The following is a 17,769-nucleotide window of genomic DNA, read 5'->3' on the forward strand; positions in this document are numbered from 1 at the left end:
CATAGACGTTTTTTCCTCCCTATAAGTGGGGGGGGACCGAACGAGGTGAATTTAAATATGACTCGTCCCCCCCTCTATCTGCGCCCGTGATTATGCGCCATGTTGTTGTAACTTTTTTGAGAGACCCGCCGCCTACTTCAGCGCAGAATAGTGACGTTTGTGGCTTGTTGATGACGTGTAAGTCGGATGAATGCGACCTGGCGGTTCAGACTGAAGTCGCATATGAAAAGAGCGGATAGGGATCGGAATTAGCACCACATATCCAAACGGCCTGGGTCGGATTTGAAAAAATCGGATCTGTGTCGTTCATATTGTCAATAAAAGATCGGATACAGGTCACATATGGGCGAAAAGATCGGATTTGAGTCACTTCAGCCTGCAGTGTGAACGTAGCCTAAATTTCTTATCTTAGCAATATTTCTGAGATGAAAGAAAGCTATCCGGGTGATGTTATCGATGTGCATTTCAAATGAAAGACTGGGGTCAATAATCACTCCGAGGTCTTTTACTGCTGCACGTGAAGAAACAGAAAGGCCATCCAGAGTTACTGTGGAATCAGAAAACTTACTTCTAGCTGCATGTGGTCTGAGTACAAGTACTTCAGTCTTGTCAGAGTTAAGCAGAAGGAAGTTAATAAGCATCCAGTGTCTAATGTCCTTCACACATTCCTCAATTCTATTAAGCTGGTGTCTCTCATCAGGTTTTGCAGAAACATACAACTGTGTGTCATCAGCATAACAGTGGAAACTAATACAATGTTCACGAATAATATCACCCAGAGGGAACATACAGTGGTGCTTGAAAGTTTGTGAACCCTTTAGAATTTTCTATATTTCTGCATAAATATGACCTAAAACATCATCAGATTTTCACACAAGTCCTAAAAGTAGATAAAGAGAACCCAGTTAAACAAATGAGACAAAAATATTATACTTGGTCATTTATTTATTGAGGAAAATGATCCAATATTACATATCTGTGAGTGGCAAAAGTATGTGACCCTTTGCTTTCAGTATCTGGTGTGACCCCCTTGTGCAGCAATAACTGCAACTAAACGTTTGCGGTAACTGTTGATCAGTCCTGCACACCGGCTTGGAGGAATTTTAGCCCGTTCCTCCATACAGAACAGCTTCAACTCTGGGATGTTGGTGGGTTTCCTCACATGAACTGCTCACTTCAGGTCCTTCCACAACATTTCGATTGGATTAAGGTCAGGACTTTGACTTGGCCATTCCAAAACATTAACTTTATTCTTCTTTAACCATTCTTTGGTAGAACGACTTGTGTGCTTAGGGTCGTTGTCTTGCTGTATGATCCACCTTCTCTTGAGATTCAGTTCATGGACAGATGTCCTGACATTTTCCTTTAGAATTCGCTGGTATAATTCAGAATTCATTGTTCCATCAATGATGGCAAGCCGTCCTGGCCCAGATGCAGCAAAACAGGCCCAAACCATGATACTACCACCACCATGTTTCACAAATGGGATAAGGTTCTTATGCTGGAATGCAATGGTTTCCTTCTTCCAAACATAACTCTTCTCATTTAAACCAAAAAGTTCTATTTTGCTCTCATCTGTCCACAAAACATTTTTCCAATAGCCTTCTGGCTTGTCCACATGATCTTTAGCAAACTGAAGATGAGCAGCAATGTTCTTTTTGGAGAGCAGTGGCTTTCTCCTTGCAACTCTGCCATGCACACCATTGTTGTTCAGTGTTCTCCTGATGGTGGACTCATGAACATTAACATTAGCCAATGTGAGAGAGGCCTTCAGTTGCTTAGAAGTTACTCTGAGGTCCTTTGTGACCTCACCGACTATTACACGCCTTGCTCTTGGAGTGATCTTTGTTGGTTGACCACTCCTGGGGAGGGTAACAATGGTCTTGAATTTCCTCCACTTGTACACAATCTGTCTGACTGTGGATTGGTGGAGTCCAAACTCTTTAGAGATGGTTTTGTAATCTTTTCCAGCCTGATGAGCATCAACAACGCTTTTTCTGAGGTCCTCAGAAATCTTTGTTCGTGCCATGATACACTTCCACAAACATGTGTTGTGAAGATCAGACTTTGATAGATCCCTGTTCTTTAAATAAAACAGGGTGCCCACTCACACCTGATTGTCATCCCATTGATTGAAAACACCTGACTCTAATTTCACCTTCAAATTAACTGCTAATCCTAGAGGTTCACATACTTTTGCCACTCACAGATATGTAATATTGGATCATTTTCCTCAATAAATAAATGACCAAGTATAATATTTTTGTCTCATTTGTTTAACTGGGTTCTCTTTATCTACTTTTAGGACTTGTGTGAAAATCTGATGATGTTTTAGGTCATATTTATGCAGAAATATAGAAAATTCTAAAGGGTTCACAAACTTTCAAGCACTACTGTATATAAAGAAAAAAGCAGTGGACCCAAGACAGAACCTTGTGGAACACCAAACTTTACCTCAGTATGTCTAGAGAAGTCACCATTTACATCAACATACTGATAGCGATCAGTTAAATAAGAGCTGAGCCAGGAGAGGGCCGTTCCCTTAACTCCCACAACGTTTTCTAGTCTATCCAGAAGAATGGAATGATCAATGGTATCAAATGCTGCACTAAGGTCAAGCAACACAAGCAGCGAGACACAGCCCTGATCAGACGCCAACAGTAGGTCGTTTACTACTTTAACCAGTGCTGTCTCTGTGCTATGATGAGGTCTAAATCCTGACTGATACATTTCATGGATGTTATTCCTATGTAAATATGAGCATAACTGCTGTGCCACAGCTTTTTCTAGGATCTTGGAGATAAAGGGGAGGTTTGATATTGGCCGATAATTGGACAGCTGACAGGGATCAAGGTCAGGTTTTTTAATCAGGGGTTTGATAACTGCTAGTTTAAAGGATTTGGGTACATAGCCAATCGTGAGAGAAGAATTTATTATTTTTAGAAGCGGTTCAATTACTCCAGGTATTATCTGTTTGAATAGACGTGTAGGTAAGGGATCTAGTACACGAGTTGAGGCTTTTGATGTGGAGATTAATGAAAGTAATTCAGTTTCTCTAAGGGGAGTAAAACATTCTAATTGCTGATCTGATACAGTTATATTGTTAACTACAGGGTCACTTACATTGTCTGACCTTAAATTAGTAGTTTGAATTTTTTGTTGGATATTCTCAATTTTGTCATTAAAAAATTCATGAAGTCGTTGTTACTACATACTGCAGGTGTGCATGTGTCTATAGTGGACTTATTCCTGGTTAATTTTGCTACAGTATTAAATAGGAATCTAGGATTATTTTTGTTATCTTCTATTAGGGAGGAGAGATATGTTGATCTCGCAGCACTAAGAGCTTTTCTATACTTCAGGAAGCTCTCCTTCCACGCTAATTTGAACGCTACCAATTTTGTTTGATGCCATTTACGTTCCAATTTTCGAGTGGTCTGTTTTAATGTGTGAGTGTCATCATTATACCAGGGTGCTAATTTTTTCTCTCTGACCATTTTCCTTTAAAGAGGAGCTACATTATCTAAAGTATGGCGGAATGTTGACTCTAAGCATTCAGTTGCCTGATCAAGTTCTGCAGGGGCTGACAGTGACCCAATCAAAGTTGACAGCTCTGGGAGATCATTTATAAAGCTCTGTGCAGTAGTTGACGTGAAAGTACGTTTAATACAGTAGCGTGGTGAGGTGCATATATTATTACTCAGGCATATTTTGAATGAGATGAGACAATGATCTGAGATAACTTCAGACTGTGGAAGTGTGACTATATTTTCTACGTTTAACCCGAATGTTAGTATTAGATTGAGGGTGTGACCACCATTATGGGTCGGTCCTATGACATTCTGATTAATCCCTACTGAATCTAAAATGGACACAAACGCTGTTTTTAAAGGGTCTTCTGGGTTATCGAAGTGAATATTAAAATCTCCAATAACTAAAGCTTTGTCTAAAGAAATGACCAGATCTGAGATAAAATTTGCAAATTCAGAAAGAAACTCAGAATATGGCCCCGGGGGCCTGTAAATAATAAGTAATGGAATTAACTGGGTAGACTTATTTTTCGAGGCTGCATACATTATATTAATATGAAGAACTTCAAATGTATTAAATTTATAACCAGGTTTGTGTGTTACACCTAGATAATCATTATAAATAACCGCGACGCCTCCTCCTCTGCCAGTTAGACGAGGCTGGTGTATATAACTGTATCCAGGAGGACTCGCTTCATTTAATGCTATATATTCATTTGGCTTAATCCATGTTTCAGTTAAACAAAGTACATTAAACTCCTGATCAGTAATGAGTTCATTAACCATTAGCGCTTTAGATGTAAGAGATCTAATATTTAGAATAGAATAGAATGCCTTTATTGTCACTATACACGTGTACAATGAGATTAAAGAACTTCAATAGCCCCACCTTTAGCTCAAAGGTGCTGGCAGCAGCTGTACAGTCAGTATGATCTAATTTTATATTGATTAGGTTACTGGAACAAACTCTCTGAATATTTCTACCTTTTTGTTGAGCTCGGGGAACAGACACAGTCTCGATGTAGTGGACCCTGAGTGACGACTCTGTGCAGCTAGCAGACAGTCGGTTTAGCCTGTTCGTCTGCTCCCTGGCCTTGGCTCTGGATTGTCAGAAATTAACTAGGCCTGTTCTGAGACTATGACCTATGCTGCAGGAAATGAGAGCAGCACCTTCCCGAGTGGGATGGATACCGTCCCGCCCTAACAGGCCAGCAGTGCCCTCAAAATTAGCCCAATTATCTATAAAGCCCACACTGTTTTCAGAGCACCACCTGGACAACCAGCAGTTCAGCGACCATAACCTGCTGTAAGCTACATCGCCACGCCGCACTGGGACGGGGCCAGAGCATACTACAGCATCGGACATCGCCTTCGCTAATTTAAACACCTCTACAAAGTTACTGTTTGTAACCTCAGACTGACGAAGGCATATATCTTTAGCTCCTGCATGGATAACTATCTCTGAGAACCTGTGCTTGCCTAGGACCCTAAGATTATCTGCTATGTCTGGCACCCTGGCTCCCGGTATACACCTGACTAAAGCTGCTGGTGCCCCAAAGGCTGAGCTAATTTCACGTGCTGTATGATAGAGTCCCCTATAACCAGAGCTCTTTCAGGTTTCTCAGTGGGTGCATCACTAAGGAGAGCAAACCTGTTCGACATGTGATGCGGAGAGGAGTGGTGCTCCCGTGGGCGAGCCTCAGTGGTAGCTTTGGCTCTACGCTTATGCCACCGAGCCGTCACCCATTCACCCCGCTGTAAGGGCTCTAATGCTGGAGTTGGGGGATTACTAACTCCACCTAGGGCATCCAGATTTTCCCCTGCAGAAACTACACTGTTCTCATTCTCACTAGCCTTCTCTAAAGCCTGGATACGTGCTTCTAAAACTTCAATCTTCTCCGTCAGAGAGCTAACTAATCTGCACTTATCACAAATAAAGCTATCACTAGCGACGGAGGAAGAATGACTAAACATCCTGCACTCAGCACACTGAACAGGCTGAAGGTGTGCCATGATGAAAAGATTCATGTACCTTAATTGAAGATCTGTTGATATTAAAGCAGATCCGATATGGATGGCCTCCGCTTGTGGTCTTTACGCAGGAGGAGAGAAAAGAAAGCTTCCAGTCTTGGCGTTCTTCCGAAAAAAAGAAAAAAAACTGGAAAAAGGAAAGTGAAAGTGAAAAGTACAAAAAGGAAAGTGAAAGTACAATAAGAAATGAAGAGGATACTGGAAAATTATTTGTAGAAAAAATAAAAAAGATTAGTGATTAATGCCAACACTCGCGGAAAAAAGACTCATCGCAAACAACTCGGAAACCAGAAAGTGCGTAGTACAGAATGCGCATGCGCCAACTCAACCCACCATTTATACTCCCTTCACTTTCACTCTGTATTTTTGAGTGACCTATGATTTAAAATGTCTCTACGTGACAGATCTAAGCCTGTTCTGTTGATTTTCTCACCTTTCCAGATGTGTGTGATGGTGGTGCAGCTCGTTCACTGCCCCACTGAGCTCCACAGAGTTATTACTGCACCTAGTGGACAAAATGGGAACTGCAACAAACAAACCAAATAAACACTGGGGCAGGAATCACGCTGCCCCGTGCCCTGGGTAAGAACAGTGGACAGGACCGGGTGATGACTGGGTTGCCATGTTGGGCTAGTTTAAAATAATCCACATCTGCCAAGATCTTGTTTTATATCAAATAATCAAAATTAAATCAAACATGTCTCAATGTGACTCCTGTTTTCCCAGTGCTGATGTTTTCAGGTTAGATTCAGGTCTTTTGTTTGAATTCTGATATGCAGTTTGGCCGGAAATTTTGCTGAAACGTGGAAACCCTGGTTAATGAATGCAGCACTTCAGGAAACAGACCTGCTGTACAGAAAACAGTTAAATAAATTTTACATGTAAAACGTTCCAGAGCAAGCTGTTGGACTGCACACTGGATGACTGCATGCTGCCGATTCTCTGCCGAGATTCTCTAAAAATTCATTAGATTTCATCCAGTTGAGTTAGAATGAGGTAAAGTGTGATCACGTCTCCACTTCACTGTGTTTGAGGTTTTGTCATCATTAACGTCATCCTGCAACATCGGCTTGTCCTGAAGCAGAGTCGTCAGGTTATTTAACATTTAACATCCCAACTACATCTGAAAATCCACACAAAATCTCTGAAACGATCCTGAAAATGTGGTCATTTAAAAGAGACGCATCTTTCTGCTCTTTTTTCAGCCTTTACACAAGAAACAAAGGAAAAAGCGCAAAGAATTCTAAAGCTGATCTCAGTTTGGTGATTTCTTTGCTCTGATACACCTGAGTCCAGGGACGTAATCAGACTGCACTGGATATTTATTCCCACTGAACTAGAATCAGTGACCTTTTCTGTATAATTTTTGTAACTGGACCGTTTACAGGCCTGGATTTTAAGACCGTAACTAACTCCGAACTCCAGACGGTGTTTCCAAAGCAGTGCATTTTTCATTGTTTACTATCCAAATCACTGTAATCAGTGCCCTCCATCACGACATGCAGGCTGTATTAGGGGTTATTATTGCTAACTACATGGTGAAGACGTGTTGTTTTGCTTTCCTCTGTCCAAAATCTGCCTAAGAGTCATGAGTTCCAGCCCAGGAGGCTCAGGGTTCAGCTCAGCCTGGTGGTTTTCCTGTTTAAAGACTCACCAGATAATTAGAACGTCCGGACTGAAACTGATGACATCAAATGTGGACTGGAGCTGACTGAGTGGACCAGCTGACCTGTCCTGACGTAAATAACGCTCCAATAACGTGAGTCTGCAGTTTGGCGACTCAGTCAGCTGGTTTATGATGTCATGCAGCATCACTGTATTGTTTTCTAGAGCCATAATCAGAGTTCAGTGTTAATAAGGATTAATACTGACATTACACACATCAGTATTCAGAACTCAGACTGTAGTAATTCAGCACTGTTCAGAAGTTATGTAAGAGTTATGGACACAGGGCGGAGTTTGTCTAAAACAGAGGTGTGTCTCAGCTACGTTACATGAAATCCATTTCAGTTCATTTTTAAATTGTCTTTTGCTTTAAAATAAAATGCTATTTCCTTGTTCAGTCTTCATTTTCTAGTCCTGGTTTTTTTTTCAGGTTTAATGGCAAGTGTTTTTTTGTTTGTTTGTTTGTTTGTTTGTTTAAAGTGTTTAAAAGTCTAAACTTTAATTAAAAAGTCAGTCTCAGATGCTTCTACTCATGAACAATCTGGCAACCTCAGAAGCGTGGACTACACCCAGGTGATTTTAATAACCTGAATGGTGGAACTCGCAGCTGCGTAACCCGACTCTGAATACCAGGAACGTTCCTCATGTCAATACTGATGTAACTTCTGGATGTAAGAGGGTGACTCTGAATACAGGTGTTAGTGTTTTAATGTAAAAAGGAATCGCTGTGTGTAGAAAAGCCAGGAGTTGAAAATAGATGATCAGGCAATCTCGGTTGCCAGATTGGTATGATGGTTCCCAGTACTGTTCTTGATGAAATAACCCATCATTGTAACCCCGGGATTGTTTTGCTCGAAAGCCCAGTGCAGGAAACGGTCCAATCTGGCAGCGTGGAAGAGCGAAGCTCCATTTGGCCTTGCTCTCATCACATATGAGCTCAGAGTTAGCGAGAGCATGAAGCAGAGTGCAGGAACGTCCCCGTGGCAGAAGCACTGACAGATATTGCTGTCCAGTTTGAATGAGTTTAAGCATGTCCTCTGTTCTGATTCACTTCCAGGCAGACAGATGGACAGGCTCAAACGAGAACCTCCCGCTGTAGATCTGCTGCTCTGGACTTACTTGAAGTAATTTGGCCTCGCTCATGGCTGGCACACGTTCGGAGGCACTTGCGAGTCAGACCTGGAGGCTTCGACTTTCCAAAGATCTTTAAGCTTCCTGGACATCTTTGTGGACTGAAGTTTGAGAGCATCAGAGATGATCATCAGATCGGATCTGTTATGGTGCTGGACTGACTGAACTGTTTTAATCCTCGTGTAGCTCCCCCCCAATCCCCCTCCCCATGTCAGACCTTCTCTAAATTATGGAAATTTTGTGGAAGACGCTGACTTGGATATTGAGCCTGCTTTTGGCTGCTGCTGATCCTCAGAGCCTTTCTTACAGTTCTCAAGGTAAGACCCGGGTTCTAATGTTCTACACGTCAAACATGATTAGAGTGATTGTGTATCGTGTCGTTAACTCTCATCCTGTGCTTTCTGCTCTTGAAATGAAAAGAGGAGTTTCTGTCCCACCTGGAGGACTACCAGCTCACGGTGCCTGTTCGGCTGAACAATAAGGGCGAGTTTATGAGTTACACTGTGAAGCAGCACCGGCCCGGACGCAGGAGACGGGCACTGGATCAAACCGGGTTGGACGCTGCAGAGACCAGACTCTTTTATCGCCTGTCAGCTTACGGCAAGCACTTTCACCTGAACCTGATGCTCAACCCCAACCTGGTGTCCAAACATTTCACTGTAGAGTACTGGGGCAGGGACGGGCAGGAGTGGCGCCACGCCATGGTGGACGACTGCCATTACGTTGGATACCTACTGGATCAATACGACACAACAGGAGTGGCACTGAGTAACTGCAACGGTCTGGTGAGTACAGAGCTTTAGGTTCTCTGACATCTTCAGGACAGAGAAGTTCACACTTCTTCTTTGTGGTTTCTGGGTTCCTGTGTTTTGTTTTGTTTTTGTCGTATTAACTACAAGAGAGAATAAAGAGAGTCTGCTGAGGGAACGGCTGTTTATAACGTAAGTGATAACGGACTCGTTTCACAAAATTAAATGTAGCTATAAAAATTACTTTATATAACACTTACAGGAATCACATCACAACATCCTATCACTGATTATTTTCCTATAACGGCACGTTCTGAAGTGATTTACTCCTTACGTGTAGATGAGGTGAAGATGTTCTATCACAGGTTCGATGAGTATCTGATGAGTTAAATCAGGAGAAACAAAATTAAAATAATGTGGAAGACTTGTATTCTTTATGGTCCACATCTGGATCTCTGCACTGTTTATTCGAAAGCATCGCTCTCAGCTCGGAGTCCTCGGTACACACTGTAGGAATCATTGCAATGCTAAACGGTTTTAGCTTGGTTTTAAATGTTTTATTTACTGTGTTCACTGTGATTGCTTTCTGGTTTATCTAACATCTCTCTGGACTGTGCAGTGTTTGGACTCAAGACCAGCGCAAGGCTAAGATCCAGAGTCAGAGCCAGGGCCATCAAGATTAATGATGAACATGCTTTAAACGGGATAGAGAGAGAGAGAGAGAGAGAGAGAGTGGAACGAGTGCCAGGCAGGATACCATTGAAATGTGTAATGGCAGTAAAACACAGAGGCCCAAATGCACCTGATTTGAGGCCTAAGCGCCCCCTCTGCTCCCCTCCATGCTCCTCTGTGCTCCTCCACGCCCCTCCATGCCCTTCTAGCCCCGTCTGTCCCCCTCTGCCCCACCTCTGTGCCCCTCTGAGCCTTTCTACACCCCCTGTGCTCCTCTGCCCCCCCTTTGCACCCCTCAGCCCCCCTCTACGCCCCTTTGTCTACCTCTGTGACCCTCTCCGCCCCTCTGACTCCCTCTGACCCCCTCTGTGCTCCTGTGAACCCCTCTGAGCCCCTTTGAGCCCCTCTGTGCTCCTCTGAGCCCCTCTGTGCTCCTCTGTGCCCCTCTGACCCCCTCTTTGCTCCTCTGAACCCCTCTGAGTCTCTCTGAGCCCCTTTGTGCTCCTCTGCTCCCTCTGTGCTTCTCTGAGCTCCTCTGTGCTCCTGTGCTCCCCTCTGTGCCCCTCCGAGCCCGTCTGTGCCCCTCTGTGCTCTTGTGACCCCCTCTGTGCTCCTTTGTGCACTTCTGAGCCCCTCTGACCTCCTCTGAGCCGCTCTGCTCCCCACTGTGTGCCTCTGACCCCCTCTGACCCCCTCTGAGCTGCTCTGCTCCCCACTGTGCTCCTCTGACTCCCTCTGAGCTGCTCTGCTCCCCACTGTGCTCCTCTGAGCCCCTCTGAGACCTTCTGTGCTCCTCCCTGCCCCTCTGTTCTCCTCTTTGCTCCTCTGATCCCCACTGTGCTCCTCTGAGCCCCTCTGTGCCCCTCTGTTCTCCTCTGTGCTCCTCTCAGCCCTTCTGCCCACCTCTGAGCACCTCTCCACCCCTCTAACCCCCTCTGAGCCCCTCTGACACCATCTAAGCTCCTCTGAGCCCCCCTGTGCTCCTCTGAGCCCCTCTCCGCCCCTCTGACACCCTCTGAGCCCCTCTGACCCCCTCTGAGCCCCTCTGATGTCCTCTGAGCCTCTCTGTGCTCCTCTGAGCTCCTCTGAGCCCCTCTGACCCCCTCTGTGCTCCTCTGTGCTCCTCTTTGCCCTTCTGCCCCCCTCTGAGCCCTTCTGCCCCCCTCTGCCCCCCTCTGTGCTCCTCTGAGCCCCTCTGACCCCCTCTGACCCCCTCTGTGCTCCTCTGAGCTCCTCTGACCCCCTCTGTGCTCCTCTGAGCCCCTCTGACCCCCTCTGTGTGCCTCTGTGCTCCTCTTTGCCCTTCTGCCCCCCTCTGAGCCCCTCTGACCCCCTCTGAGCACCTCTGACCCCCTCTGTGTTCCTCTGAGCCCCTCTTAGTCCCTCTGTGCTCCTCTGAGCCCCTCTGACCCCCTCTGTGGCCCTCTGTGCTCCTCTGAGCCCCTCTGCCCCCTCTGTGGCCCTCAGAGTCCCTCTGTGCTCCTCTGAGCCCCTCTCTGCCCCTCTGAACCCCTCTGACCTCCTCTGTGCTCCTCTGAGCCCCTCTGACCCCCTCTGTGGCCCTCTGAGCCTCTCTGTGCTCCTCTGAGCCCCTCTGTGCTCCTCTGACACCCTCTGTGCACCTCTGAGCCCCTCTGACCCCCTCTGAGCCCCTCTGACCCCCTCTGTGCTCCTCTGTGCTCTTCTGAGCTCCTCTGAGCCCCTCTGTGCTCCTCTGAGCCCCTCTGATCCCCTCTGTGCTCCTCTGTGCTCCTCTGAGCCCTTCTGCCCCCCTCTGCCCCCATCTGAGCCCCTCTGACCCCCTCTGTGCTCCTCTGAGCTCCTCTGAGCCCCTCTGTGCTCCTCTGACCCCCTCTGTGCTCCTCTGAGCCCCTCTGACCCCCTCTGTGCTCCTCTGTGCTCCTCTGAGCCCCTCTGTGCTCCTCTGACCCCCTCTATGCTCCTCTGAGCTCCTCTGAGCCCCTCTGTGCTCCTCTGTGCTCCTCTGACCCCCTCTGTGCTCCTCTGAGCTCCTCTGAGCCCCTCTGACCCCCTCTGAGCTCCTCTGAGCCCCTCTGACCCCATCTGTGCTCCTCTGTGCTCCTCTGAGCCCCTCTGACCCCCTCTGTGCTCCTCTGAGCTCCTCTGAGCCCCTCTGACCCCCTCTGTGCTCCTCTGTGCTCCTCTTTGCCCTTCTGCCCCCTTCTGAGCCCCTCTGACCCCCTCTGAGCACCTCTGACCCCCTCTGTGCTCCTCTGAGCCCCTCTGTGGCCCTCTGTGCTCCTCTGAGCCCCTCTGCCCCCTCTGTGGCCCTCAGAGTCCCTCTGTGCTCCTCTGAGCCCCTCTGCCTCCTCTGTGGCCCTCAGAGTCCCTCTGTGCTCCTCTGAGCCCCTCTCCGCCCCTCTGAACTCCTCTGACCCTCTCTGTGCTCCTCTGAGCCCCGCTGACCCCCTCTGTGGCCCTCTGACCCCCTCTGTGGCCCTCTGAGCCCCTCCGTGCTCCTCTGAGCCCCTCTGCCCCCTCTGAGCCCCTCTGTGCTCCTCTGTGCTCCTCTGAGCCCCTCTGCCCTCCTCTGCTGCCTCTGGCCCCCTCTGTGCCATTCTGTGCCCTTCTGTGCCCCCCTGCCCACCTCAGTGCCCCTCTGAGCCCCTCTGTGCCCCGCTGACCCCCTCTGTGCCATTCTGTGCCATTCTTTGCCCCCTGCCCACCTCAGTTCCCCTCTCTGCCCTTCCGCCCCCTTCTGTGCTCCTATGTGCCTCACTGCCCCCCTTTTGTGCCCCTCTGTGCCCTTCTGCTCCCCCCCGTGCCCCTCTGTAGCTCTATCAGAGCTGCACCGTGTGTTTCGCTCCACTGTATCTGCTTTGTGTTAAGGCGACCTGTGAGTGTCAGTAGAATATTATCGTAGCTGCGTGTCTGTGCGTTGGGATCAGATCCTTTCTGCACCTGCAGGTCTGCTTTCAGCTGCCAGCTGCTTCGTGTCTCCTGCTGCGTTTCGTCAGTTGAACACTCGCTTTAGAGACGATGCTCCTGGCAGCTTCGGCCGCTGCGCCACTGAGGAGTCGGATCTGTGTTCAACAACATAAAACTGCTTTAACACACAGTTTACTCTTTACAGTTTCTCAGTAACACGATGAGCTGCATTGTTCTCTGATTAACTTTAGTAAAGAGAGCGTACTCCTGAGGGCACGGCTGTTCATAGCTGCTATAATATTCCACAACATTAAATGTAACTGTAAACAGATAAAAATGAAATGTTCTTTAATAAATGCATTTTTAAATTATTTGTAAATAGCTGTGGTGTAGCAACCTATCATTGATTATTTTCCTGTAGGAGCACTCCAGATCGTGTTTTATTCTGTACATGATGAAGTTAAAGATTAATACAAGTACTTCAGTATTCTAAATATTGAACATAAAAAATCTCGACGTCATAAATAAATATGTTTTGTAGTTTTCCTGCGTTGTAGTGTCCAGTTATCCGTCATGTGAGGTATTCGGGATCAGTGTGTCCTGGGAAGTGCAGTACAAGGTTATTAATGTCCACTTGTTCTGATAAATAATATAATATAATATAATATAATATAATATAATATAATATAATATAATATAATATAATATAATATAATATAATATAATATAATATAATACATACAGGACACTTTTTCCATGGAATAAAAGCATGTGTTCTAGTCCCTTCTGGTGAGTTAATTGATAGCATGCAATATTGTTATTATATTGTTTATCCTCCATGTATTTCTCTACTCTCTCCAATGGAGAATGAGCGTGCAATATTGTTATGATATTACATGTTGTCAAGATAACACGACATCACACATCGGAGCTCATGTGAAGATACAATGACAAAACTTTTCTGATGCGTATGCACACAATCATTTCTTTGTCGGCCAGGAGAGAGAGAAGACGAGGCTAATCCACTGCTAGGTTTAAGTACGAAATAAATAAACTGAAACTGAAGATGTGCTGAACATCGGAAAGGCTCCCAAAACTTCACTGGATATTCTTCGTGCATAATTTACAAGAGAAAAACAGACCAACAGACATTGCAAAACTGGAAAAGAGAACAATAGCAGAACTTTTGTCAAAGTTCAAGTTTTGGACTTGTACCATTTTTATTGTTAGAACTTTGACTTTGTACATTGAATTGACAGAACGTTGAATTACATTTGATCATAATCAGCATTCAGTATTGGTAAGTTCCCCCCGTTCTTAACTTTTTGTAAAATCTATAATTGTTCCATTGAATGTGTATGTATAATAATAATAATAATAATAATATTGGCTGGTTTTTTTCATGGTCTATCATATTCCATTCAGCTACTCATCTTTAACTCGTTCAGAATCATGCTAGCTGAATGGAATATATCTAATAGACAACTCAACACCGGCTAATATTATTTAAATATAACATGATGTGATTGTGACTGAACACAGAAGAGTGAGAGCAGAATGAGACTGAGATTTGTGATTAAAGGCATGAGAAATGAGATGTGAGCTCAGAGAGAGAGAGAGAGAGAGAATGGAAAATTCCAGAGGACAGTCCTGGTCCTGCCCCCTTCCCCCTGTGACAGGGACGAGACGTGGGAGACGGGACCCCGTGTTGAACCCCTCCGTGGTATCTCCTGTGGCATTCACAGAAATCTGTGGGAATGTGGAGACACAGTGAGGCCTTCTGTTTCTGGAGGTTTTTTTCCTGCAGTCACTGCGTCTGTTGAGGAAACACAAAAACTCAGAGATACGCAATAAACGTGTCTGTAAATCCGATAAACATCTTCATACTCACTTTTTACTCTGGTGATGTTCTGTTGTTTGCCGAATTCTGGAATTTTTTTTAAAACCAAAATAGAGTTTTTCTGACAATAATATACTTTAACATCTGTAAGATAAGAAAACATAATGACATTAAAATGTTTTTATTTCGACATCAGGAAGGACTGAAGCTCTCTGAAATATAAACTGTGGAGGAGGAACAGGGCTGGACCAGGCAATGATGATGATGATGATGATGATGATGATGATGTCATCAATATCATGATAAATTACATCACAATGTGTTTTTTTGAGATGTTGTTGATATTGTGATATCTTTTTATTAACTTGTACATTTCTAAGATAATCACAAGGAGGTTATATTTTTGCCTCCATTTGTTAGCCTCTTAGTCAGTTAGTTAGTTAGTTAGTTAGTTAGTTAGTTAGTTAGTTAGTTAGTTAGTTAGTTAGTTAGTTTGTTTGTTTGTTTGTTTGTTTGTTCCCACCATAAGTCAGAAAGTAGTGAACCAATTGGGATGAAATTGAGTGTCCAGCTTTAGTATGATCCAGTCCCAGGTTCTGGGGATTTGATTTTGATGTTGGTGATGCTGTATGTGTTTTGGTGGAGGTCTGCTCTCGACCAAGTGACCTAGTTTTTTTTTTTTTTAAATGTATTTTTATAAATAAAAAGCTTTTGTAGGCATTAAATAAAATAAAGTTTCATCCTTTAAAAATAAATCTCTAAAAGCACGACTGTTCTTCTGCTAATTTTGGATCAGACCTGTTGGATCTGGTGCTCCGGACTGAAACGTCTCTGAGAGTCGTGATGTGATGATTTTGTTGTTCACCCGCTCTGAGTAGAAAATGTCAGACTCTGATCCCGTGGAATGTTTATCCGACTGACACGCGCTTTTACAGGACAGTGTAAGGTCGATAAAACATTTCAGCTCAAATACAACTTCAAAATCACACTTCCCAAAAGAGAGAGTTTTATTTTAATGCAATGTGTTGTTTTATATTTCAGACAAAGTCCAAAGAGTGTAAAATCCCAGCGTGTAAAATGCCAGCGTGTGATGTGGAACAGCAGATTAAACTTTTACTTTATTTTCTGCATCAGAAACTTTAAATATTAAACAGAGTTCATCTGCACTGCAAAACCACAACTGATCAATGATTTACAGCCTGAAACTTGTCCACGGGGGGAGACACAATTCAGATGGGGCCCAAGGAAAATGTCCTCCGTCTCTCTCTCTCTCTCTCTTTCTTTCTCTCTGTCTCTCTCTCGGTGTCTCTCTTTCTCCCTGTGTCTCTCTCTGTCCAGCTGCAGTGATGTTACAGAAATGTGATTAATGTTGAAATTGAAGCAGTATTTCAGTTGTATCCTTTATAAACAGAGATGAGGTCAGTGTGTCATTTAATAAAAACAACTAAAAATTAATGTCTAATGATGTGAATAACATCTGAATAATGTCTGAATAATGTCTGAACAGCGTCTGAATAACGTCTGAATAACGTCTGAACAGTGTCTCAATAACATCTGAATAACGTCTGAATAACAGCTGAATAATGTCTGAATAACGTCTGAACATTGTCTGAACGTCTGAATAACATCTGAACAGTGTCTCAATAACATCTGAATAACGTCTGAATAACAGCTGAATAACGTCTGAATAACAGCTGAATAATGTCTGAATAACGTCTGAAAAACATCTGAGTAACGTCTGAATAATGTCTGAACAACGTCTGAATAATGTCTGAATAGCGTCTGAACAGCATCTGAATAACGTCTGAACAGCGTCTGAATAACATCTGAACAACGTCTGACCAGCGTCTGAGTCGCGTCTCCTCTCCCCTGTGCCCTTGTGCTTGAGGCGTATACAGAGTGCGTTTGGTTTGCATGTGCAGCAGTTTATTATTTTGTTGGAAAGCGCTTTAATTGGTTTCATTGTGGCTTTTACAGACTCGGAAAACGTGCCAATGTTTTTTTATAAACACGTCTTTGGAGTACTTCTACAATTTATGCTGTGGTGAGGGTTGTCAAGGGCACAGGATTGTGTACTTTGGTTTGCGTCCCAGTAATTATGGTGTTGTTCTTCATGTAATTGGTGGTTTCAATGTGATTTATCTCATTATTACGGATTGCAGGGTTTTTTTTAATTTAATTTGCATTTTGCACACAAATCACATACAAATGTGTGTGCTTTTCCTGAACTCTAACCTCAGGACATGGTATTATTATTTGCTCTGACACACACACACACACACACACACACACACACACACACACACACACACACACACGGTGTTACGTATCCAGGATTATCAGTTTGAGATCGCTATCTGGATTAATTTGAAACACAGAAAATGGAAATTAACCTTCTGCATCATTTAATTTTTCCTCCCTTTGTTCCTCTACAAGCACGGAGTCATCACCACAGAAGAAGAGCAGTATTTAATCGAGCCCCTAAAGGTTGCATCCTCCAGAAACTCCAGTGAGTTCCGGCTCCCCGGCGAAGGCCAGCCGCACGTTATTTATAAAAAATCCTCCATCTCTTTGCGGCAGGAGCACAGCGAGGAGCACAGCGAGGAGCTCAGCTGCGGTGTTTCAGGTTGGTGAATCCAGGAGTGTGGAGTAATCTGGGACGGTTAGTGAAGACCGAGTAAAGAGAAGGGCGGAGCAGAAAGCTGTGGTGTGAGACTCGGGTCGGGTCAGAACCATGGTACTGAGTTTATCAGCTGCGTCAAATCTGAAAATCTCCTCAGATCACAACACAGTAGAGCTGCTTCTGTACAACACACACCAACTACATGTGAGGAGTGTGTGTGTGTGTGTGTGTGTGTGTGTGTGTGTGTGTGCATGTGTGTGTGTGCGCGTGTGTCTCATGAGGAAGTCAGCGAGTCTTGACACAACGTATCTAATGACTTTTCCTCCAGCATCGGGGTCATAAACACTCCAGCTAGAAGAATATAGTCACACACACACACACACACACACACACACACACACACACACACACACACACACACACACACACTTCACACTGAGTTCTGCATTGTGATTGGTTGTCAGGTGTTGATTAATTCTCTGTAACAGCAGCTCTACTCAACAGTAGTGCAGGTTTATATTCATGTCCTACTCCGTTATGGTTTCCATGGTAACAGCTCATTCACAGTAGAACCCTGTCAGACACTGAGAACTCTTTTAAGTTCTAGATAACTAAACGTTCTTATCCTCCTCTGCAGGA

At 44.6% G+C, this 17,769-nt stretch overlaps 1 protein-coding gene across 8 annotated transcripts in view; it reads left to right on the forward strand.

Annotated features, from left to right (window-relative positions):
- Nucleotides 1-17,769, forward strand: part of adamts6 (ADAM metallopeptidase with thrombospondin type 1 motif, 6) — a 126,490-nt gene that overhangs the window by 17,316 nt on the left and 91,405 nt on the right. For 4 of the 8 annotated variants that reach the window (XR_009651569.1, XM_060909060.1, XM_060909053.1 and 1 more), the window contains exons 2-5: nt 7,146-7,320; nt 8,284-8,674; nt 8,778-9,142; nt 16,944-17,133. Coding sequence is in view for 7 of the 8 variants with exons in the window: in XM_060909060.1 (XP_060765043.1) it covers nt 8,587-8,674; nt 8,778-9,142; nt 16,944-17,133 (643 nt within the window). In the remaining variant the exon portion in view is untranslated. Of the gene's footprint in view, nt 1-4,776; nt 7,321-8,283; nt 8,675-8,777; nt 9,143-16,943; nt 17,134-17,769 lie in introns of those variants that run through there. The other 4 variants (XM_060909059.1, XM_060909055.1, XM_060909056.1 and 1 more) reach the window with 2 other exon arrangements.

Source organism: Neoarius graeffei, chromosome 25 (genome assembly GCF_027579695.1).
Source record: "Neoarius graeffei isolate fNeoGra1 chromosome 25, fNeoGra1.pri, whole genome shotgun sequence".
In the NCBI taxonomy this organism is placed as follows: domain Eukaryota; kingdom Metazoa; phylum Chordata; class Actinopteri; order Siluriformes; family Ariidae; genus Neoarius; species Neoarius graeffei.